General features: G+C 38.2%; 1 protein-coding gene across 7 annotated transcripts in view; it reads left to right on the forward strand.

The window, feature by feature from the left end:
- The window catches only part of esrrga (estrogen-related receptor gamma a), a 122,590-nt gene extending 114,123 nt beyond the window's left edge, over window positions 1-8,467 (forward strand). For all 7 annotated transcript variants that reach the window (XM_061964340.2, XM_061964333.2, XM_061964336.2 and 4 more), the window contains exon 10: window positions 2,186-8,467. In XM_061964340.2, the coding sequence (XP_061820324.1) occupies window positions 2,186-2,430 (245 nt within the window). In that variant the 3' untranslated portion in view covers window positions 2,431-8,467. The remainder of the gene's footprint in view (window positions 1-2,185) is intronic.
- The last annotated feature ends 342 nt before the right edge of the window (window positions 8,468-8,809 follow it).

An 8,809-nucleotide genomic window follows, 5' to 3' on the forward strand; every position in this document is an offset into this window, starting at 1 on the left:
CTGTTGTTTGTGTTGTATTGTAGCAAGACAACTTGCACCCAGTACAGGCCTGGGAAATTATTTTGACTCGGGGGACCAAATTTAGAGAAAAAAATGTGTGTGGGGGCCGGTAGATTTGATTTTTAGGAACACTAATACAAAAACTCACAATAATGTCTGAACGCTAAAAACGTTATGACAGACTACCTTAAAAAACAGAATGGAATTTTACGTTTTTTTTACTGAATGAGACACCCAGAATTTACATGAAAATAAAGAATGTGGGATTTACAATATTACCTATGAACGATAAAACACTGAATATTGACAACATATGAACGTCACACCCCCTCTCGATCGACATATTTTACAATCAAGCGAAATGCAACAAACACAGTGAAATATGAAAATGAAGGGTAAAAAAAACCCACCTACTATCTGATACATCTGATACATCACTAAGCTTTAGAACTTTGCTGTAAAAATCTCCTTTCATGTCTGTCCCTGACACCACATATTTCAGGCTGGCCGCTCTGGAAACACTCTGTGGAAACGCTCCCCACCCACACTGCTTGTTGTCTCGTCTCAGCTGCTGTGACTTAGATTGCCATAGTAACTAATTAGAATACCATAGTAACTAGTAGGGCTGTGAATCTTTGGGTGTCCCACGATTCGATTCAATATCGATTCTTGGGGTCACGATTCGATTATAAATCGATTTTTTTTTCAATTCAACAGGATTCTCGATTTTTTTCACGATTCAATACATAGGATTTCAGCAGGATCTACCCCAGTCTGCTGACATGCAAGCGGAGTAGTAGATTTTTGTAAAAAGATTTTATAATTGTAAAGGACAATGTTTTATCAACTGATTGCAATAATGTAAATTTGTTTGAACTATTAAATGAACCAAAAATATGACTTGATTTATCTTTGTGAAAATATTGGACACAGTGTGTTGTCAAGCTTATGAGATGCGATGCAAGTGTAAACCACTGTGACACTATTGATCTTTTTTCTTTTCTTTTTTTATAAATGTCTATTGATAATGTCAATGAGGGATTTTTAATCACTGCTATGTTGAAATTGTAACTAATATTGATACTGTTGTTGATAATATTCATTTTTGTTTCACTACTTTTGGTTTGTTCTGTGTCGTGTTTGTGTCTCCTCTCAATTGCTCTGATTATTGCAGTTCTGAGTGTTGCTGGGTCGGGTTTGGTTTTGGAATTGGATTGCATTGTTATGGTATTGCTGTGTATTGTTTTGTTGGATTGATTAATTAAAAAAAATAATAAAATAAAATAAAAATGTATTAAACATTTTTTTTTTTTAAATCGATTTTTTTTAAATGAGAATCGATTCTGAATCGCAAAACTTGAGAATCGCGATTCGAAATCAAATCGATTTTTTCCCACACCCCTAGTAACTAGTATATAATGCAAAAGCGCACTGTAGTCAGTGATCTACTAAAGGTTTGCGTGGATTAAATCACGTGCAAAGCTGATCTTCTAAATTTATGAGCAGAGGATTGCGTCTCTTCAGCGAGCAGAATAAGTAGTGCAGTCCTTTTAGTGTGTTTGTCTTCATGAATATGCAGAATATATGCCGGTCATAAGAAGATGCTAATATAATTGTTCAGCAGTGTGATCTATCAAGACTAAAACTCAACCGCGAGCGCTATTTGACGTCTGTCTTTATTTAACATGTCTGACAAGTACAATGCACACTGACACGGTCACACACACGGCTGTAAGAAAGGAGGCGATTGTTTAGGTACAGCAGCAACAAAGTGGCCATTTGTACATATTTATTATGTGCAAGAAGAAATAACAGTTACAATTGGGTGTATCTTCCAAACAAGAAAGAGGTTTTATCACATCAACATCGGACTAACAATAGACCTTTAAATCTCATTAATGCCACAGAAGAGGCAAACTGTCCTTTTTGCGGGCACGGTAAAGTCATATATAATGTCAAACACGTAGCGATACAATAACCAGGAAGATAAAGTGTTTGTCTTACACCTAGTAATCCGCTGTGGACACACCAAGCCAAAAATGCAGGTTCAGCGAGCGCTGCGCGCCCCCGCACGGGATACATATCTAAAAAAAATGTTTTGAAAAAATGTCCTTCATGTCCCTTTAGGGCTTTGTACCACACACTTCCGTTTTGGGAGTAATAACAATTAATTTTCCCTTTCCAGATTCCATGCACATTGAGGACGTGGATGCCGTGCAGAAGCTCCAGGACGTGCTCCACGAGGCCCTGCAAGACTACGAGGCTTCCCAGCACCAGGAGGACCCTCGCCGGGCAGGCAAGCTGCTCATGACCCTGCCTCTGCTCCGCCAGACCTCCACCAAGGCCGTGCAGCACTTCTACAGCATCAAGCAGGACGGCAAAGTGCCCATGCACAAACTCTTCCTGGAGCTGCTGGAGGCCAAAGTGTGAGGGCGGAGTCTCCAAACTACTTCCAGTGACCTCTCCACATTTAACACACACACACACAGTAATATGCCCCTTAACTAAACAAGTAAGCTACTCCTCTTACCTTAACTGTCTAAGATTAAAAAAAAAAAAAGGCTCACTTGACCTTTCGCTTTTGGGAGGTGCGGGGATGCAAGCTGACAGACTGATATGACCCCGCCTCCTTTAATGGGGCAGAGACAAAGACGCTTCCTGCTGTTATTGTCCTGAGCAAGAACGCTGACAAGAACTCTCTCATATGCATTTAATAATGAGCTTATTCATACCAGGACACAAGGAAATGTTCATTTGATGACCGGTGAGAGCCCCCTACTCCTCCTCTCCCACCTATATTAATTTTGTAAGTGTTTAAGAAGATAACTTAAAGGGAAAAAAAAAACACTAAAGAAGTATTAATGACATTTGTAATCACATTACGTGTACATTGACATTGGGATGGACAAAGAAGATGAAGAGATTTGCCTGCCAAAAGATGGAACACTTTCATTACATTCAGCAGATGCCAGCAAACGTTCACTATTATACACAATTATTTGAAGTTTGATTTTGGAAAATCCCTTTCTCTTCCATTAATAATTTCCAACCAACAGGGCTGATTTATCTACAGTTGGATTTGCTGTTAACACTTTTGTGGTTCTTCCCAAATGACGGGCCCGGTTAGCCACAATGCTCCTGTGTGTCACCCTTGAAAAGGAAAATTCCAGCAGAGTTAATGAGCGACTAAGAAGTCAGCAGTTGTTGCTTTTCCACAAAAAAGCTGTGATAACCAGGCCACCTTGAACACATCAATCGTAAAAAAAAAAAAATGCTGATATTTACACACTTTATCCAACAGGAGACTGAGGGCAGCATAAAAGTGCAACTATAGCAAAGTGGGGACTATGGAGTTTAATACTGCTGGGTCCACAGCACAGCAACAGACTAAACTAGTACATTTTTTATGTAACCTCAAATGTTACAATCAAGGCTGCAACAATTTATCGGTTAGAAAAAAAAAAGTCTGTTGTTTCGATTCATCGTTAAATGAGTGTAACTAATGAAAATGTATCAAATCCAGTCAGCATGGAATAGCAGTTTCCGCTACAAAAGAGCGTACATGAGAGCGGTGGCGTGTGGGTGCTGTGTCACATTTTTATTATGCACACATGTTAAAAGTGCAATTTCTATGTTGATGATGTGCATTTATTAGAAAGAAGAATGAAGGTTATGGCAAGCATGAAAAATTGGTGTTTGTTTTAAGTATTTGCCCTAAAGTGCGCATCGAGGCCATAAAGTGTGTTTTATCCGATTACTCGATCAGATAACAAACTATTTGATAGATTACTAAAATTATCGATATCTGCAGCCATACTTAGAATGTTCTAACCTGCTCGACCAGAACTAGTCACTCGTGGTCCCTGGTTCCGCCTCTGGAAAAGCGTAAATAGAGCCAAGCGGACACTTGGACTGCTCACATTGTCCTCAGTCAGTCTGCAGTGTTTCCATCTTCTCAGCTTCAGCCTCACGTGACTCCGCCCGTGTGCCAATAGTCCTTTGTCACCTCCGTGCTTCCCTCCTTGCTCACTTTCCTTCCCACGAGATCATCTTTACAAGATGGCCTCGGACCGGTGGGGGACAGAGGGTGCATTGTGAAGCCCCGCTTTATGTTTCATTTCAAGGGGTTTCTATCTGGAACTAATCCTTGCTAATGTACCTAGAATAGGCGTGTAAATAACAGCCATCTTGTATATGACAAATAACAGCAGCTTTTGTTTTGGAACTTCCTGTCAGCTATTAACTTGACCACGACGCTCAGCTGCTGTCATGTATGTAAAAACATAACCAGTAATATCACTTATTGACAAGGATGAGGTCAGGGGTCAGGACACCTCGTCATGGGACTGAGAAGCCATCGTCTAAAGCCGCGTTTCCACCAGGTGGTACAGTTCTGGTTGCCATGGTACACTTTGGAACAGTACCCCCCTCACATCATGTGACCTCATCGTAGCAGGACAGGTCACAGCCCCCGTTTTCTGCCTCGTTCCCAAGTCAATGAAGTTGTCCTGCCAATATTTGGAGGTAATATCACAGCTAAACGGAAGCAGTAGTTGTCCTGTGTGAAAAGTTGTGAAGTTTAAAAGGGAAGTGCACTGCTTCGGGAATTTTGCCTGTCATTCACAATCCTTATGTGAGACAAGAACACATACGTTTTTTTTCCCCCTTTTTATGCATTCTAAATAGTAAAAACAACTGCTAGTAAGAGGCAGCTAACAATGCAGCCAATGAGGATACATAAAATGTTGTAATCCTCCATTAATGTTTTATATACATTCTGTAAGTATACAGGTATATGTAATGTAGAAACGGGAACATTCATAAAAACATTTAATATTGACCTTATTTTGATCTTTTTAAATATTACCCTAACTTCTTTTCTGGGCGCATTGATTGCTACTTCCTTCGACAACAACTACTACTAATAATCATAGCAGACTTAATGAGAGCCTAACGACTGCTTTGGGATAAGCAATGATTCAGAACCTTAGATTTTTGAGCCTGAATATAGGGAGGATGAGCTACAGGTTTTAGAATCTGACTGATAAGCAGACCTAACTATAGTGAAACATTTAAGCATCATGCAGCGGTAGTGCTACAAAATGTAAATGGAGTATTTTTGTCAGTATTTGGATGTTTTTTAGAGGGTTTTAACTAAACAGTGACTTACATTGCTGACTGGTGGGATGTTTATATCTTTCAGCACAAGACTGGTGTTCCCTGTTTAGATGACAAAATCCTCATAACCGTAACTCCTCAGATAAAAAAAAAACGCTGAGAGAAAACGAGCACATTGCCGCGTCTTCCTAGCAATGTCTACCATATTTTTCTAAATATAAGTCGCAGTTTTTTTCATAGTTTGTGTGAAATGATTAACACATTACCGTAAAATATCAAATAATATTATTTAGCTCATTCACGTAAGAGACTAGACGTATAAGATTTCATGGGATTTAGCGATTAGGGGTGACAGATTGTTTGGTAAACATATAGCATGTTCTATATGTTATAGTTATTTGAATGACTCTTACCATAATATGTTGCGTTAACATACCAGGCACCTTCTCAGTTGGTTATTTATGCCTCATATAACGTACACTTATTCAGCCTGTTGTTCACTATTCTTTATTTATTTTAAATTGCCTTTCAAATGTCTATTCTTGGTGTTGGCTTTTATCAAATAAATTTCCCCCAAAAATGCGACTTATACTCCAGTGCGACTAATATGTTTTTTTTTTCCTTCTTTATTATGCATTTTCAGCCGGTGCGACTTATACTCCGAAAAATACGGTGAATTGAATTTCAAAGTTGACCTACTTCTTGGCTTATTGCCACAACCTTCTACTTTCCAAGTGTGATGTGATGATTTATAATCAAGCAATAACTTGTCCAAACTCAAACGTGATTCAGCAGCAGCTAAGTAGCTAGCTTACCTCTCTGTGAACAAGGCGCTAAAAGTAGTTCCTCTAAGTTAGCTCTCATAATAACCGATACTTGGTTAATATGCAGGTCACGACATGTAAATTGGGTATCGTTGTCATTATTTGAATGTGTATTTAGAGGGTTTTATAGCCAGAGAATGTGAATCTTATAATCTACATTGTACTAGCAGTTTTTCACTATTTTGCACAGAAAAGAGAAAAATGTGTGTTCTTGTCTCGCATGAGGATTGTGGATGGGAAGAATTCCCCCAAAAAGTGCACTTCCCCTTTAAAACTCACTTCTCCCCTCCTGTGAGTGCGTTGAAAGCGAAACTGGCTGTCAGACAAAACAAATGATTCCAGATGCAATATTTAAAGGGTTCTGTGTGAAAGACGCCGGATCTTCTGACTAGCAGGATGAAGTGCAACACTTTGACAAAAACAGTTAGAAATGAGAGAGATGTAGTTGTTTGGCTTACTTTCCTGCTTAGGAGGTACAGAATTATCAGAGCTTGGTCCGTGCAAAATGGGATGCCTTATTGCACTCAGCTGTTGGAAGTAATTGTCGCTGTCAAACGAGACTAAAGATGTAATTAATTATGCAAAGCTCATTCATATTCTGCTTTGCTGCGTTCTGCGTGAAAGGCACGGGCCAATGAACGTAGACGAGTGTTCTGGGGCGGCAATTTTACAGGCAATCTTCGTCAAGTCACAACTTTTGACAATTAAAACTGCTCCGTTTGGTGGTAATTGCGGTGCTAAAACAAATTGGCATCGTCATCACACAAGTTGGTTTTGCTATCTTAACTTCCTGTTTTTAAAATGCAATAACATAATAAGTCAAATAAACTAAAGTTAGAGCATGCTAAGGCTGATTTTTTCAGACATCTGCTTGTGTTTTCTTCACATATAACAGTCATTGCATCGTTTTAATACCGTCTCTGCAAACAGGAAGTAGGGCCCAGAAAGCTTTAACAGTTAAACGTCATAAATGAATGATGTAAGTGATTGGTTCTTAAAGATGGATAAAGATGTCAAGTTGTTTGTCCAAACTACAAGAAGCTGGCAGCTGAAGATTTAAGTGTAGTCCGCCATCGTTATTTAACCTTGTATATTGTAAATAGGGGGAAAAACAGATTGAATTCTAACATAAGACATTTTATTGGAGGGCAAAAAGCAACAATAACAACAAAAAAAAGGGATTTAACCTTTGACTTTTGCTTTTTAATCCTCAAGTCTTCCTTTATTTTGAGTTGTGTCCCTGTCCTCGTGACGTGGGAGTGGGAGGGGAGGGGTTAAAACACAGCGCTCATCTCTTACAGACATAATGAATTATTTAGTATCTAAATGATAACAACAAGTATTTACATGGGAGGAGAGTGATTTGAAGAAACAATATTCTGTATTATCTTTCGAGGTTTCACTAACCTGAGGATGGACCGAGAGACATTTGAGTAACTCTGAGGGGACTTTTTAAAAAATAATCTCACTGTACATACATAACTACCTTCCACGCAACTCCATCATTTTGCCCCTTTTATTACAATTATCTGATGATTTTTTAAATCATTTCGAAAATAATTACAAGGCCTTTCAATTAAGTTATCTTGTCTTTGATCACTTAAAAAGTGTAGCATTATGTCGAATTTTAAAAGGCTTAGAGGCATCGTAAACTTTAACATAAGTGTTTTAATAGGAGCAAAAGTACCGCTATTGTTGCAAAACTAGTCCGGCTTTACAAGATGTTCTGCAGTGAAAGCAGTGACAGATGCTGCGAGTGTCCCAAATGTGCACTTGATTTGACTATGATGTGGAAATTTAATAGGGGACAGACTTGTGTATTTGGCACAGGCCAGCCAAGTCAATAAGAAACCACATTTATGGTCCAAAAAAATGTTTTTGTCATTTCCGACAAGCAATATTTTGTTGCACTCGATGACTTCCGATGTTATTTCTAGTGTTTTCCATGAGGTGCAATGGGAAAATGAGTTGCACTTTAAGCACCGCGGGTTTTTTTTTTCCCTTTCATCTGTTATTAACCTGCAAATATTGTACGTAATCATCTCTCATGCTCGACTACGACTATGAAGGATTGTCCATCATTTAGTTGTATTCACCATTGGCTGCTGCCTTCATGTGAAGGGAGCAACAACTTTTAGGGGTATTCAAAAAAAAAAAAAAAAAAAGACCCTTTTCTTGTGAAGCGTCCTGGACGAAGATATGAAAACCCTCCTGTTGTTATTAAAAAAAAATATGTTCTTAGATTATAGATGTGCTTCACATCAGTAAACTGAAAATGACAAAAAAAAAACAACTACCTGTATATTTTTGTGATGTGTATCATACAAGTGTGCTCCAATGATAATGTCCATTTGTGTAAATGTATTTATTTCACACTGTATATATTGTTCAATGCAAAAAGAGAGAGCTATGATTCTGTAAGTTAAACAAATATTTGTTTGAAACATTACATGTGTTACTCCAGACTATGCCTTTCAGGATTATTACAGTAGAGCAATATCGATTAAAACCAGGCTTCCACTTTTGACACTTGTCGTCTGATTACTCATTCACTCGCTCATTCACGTTCATGCACTTTTTAAATATGTAAGTCATAAATGTTAATATACTGAATGGAGCTCAGTAGAAGTCATGGGAAAAAAATATTTAAATGAGATGGAGTGGATTTATACACTCTTAAGAAAAATATTTTTTCGAAAGATTTAAACCATTTATTATCACCAAGACGTTGCTGCTACCTCACAGTTTTTAGAGAATGAAAAACTGGAGACACATCATGTCTTTACATCTGAGGGGTCCACAAATTAAGCATTAATACGTGAAAAACAAAGTTGGACTTATTCGTGCATCGCTAAGTAACGTATTTG

The sequence above is a fragment of the Nerophis lumbriciformis genome, linkage group LG06, assembly GCF_033978685.3.
Source record: "Nerophis lumbriciformis linkage group LG06, RoL_Nlum_v2.1, whole genome shotgun sequence".
Lineage (NCBI taxonomy): Eukaryota > Metazoa > Chordata > Actinopteri > Syngnathiformes > Syngnathidae > Nerophis > Nerophis lumbriciformis.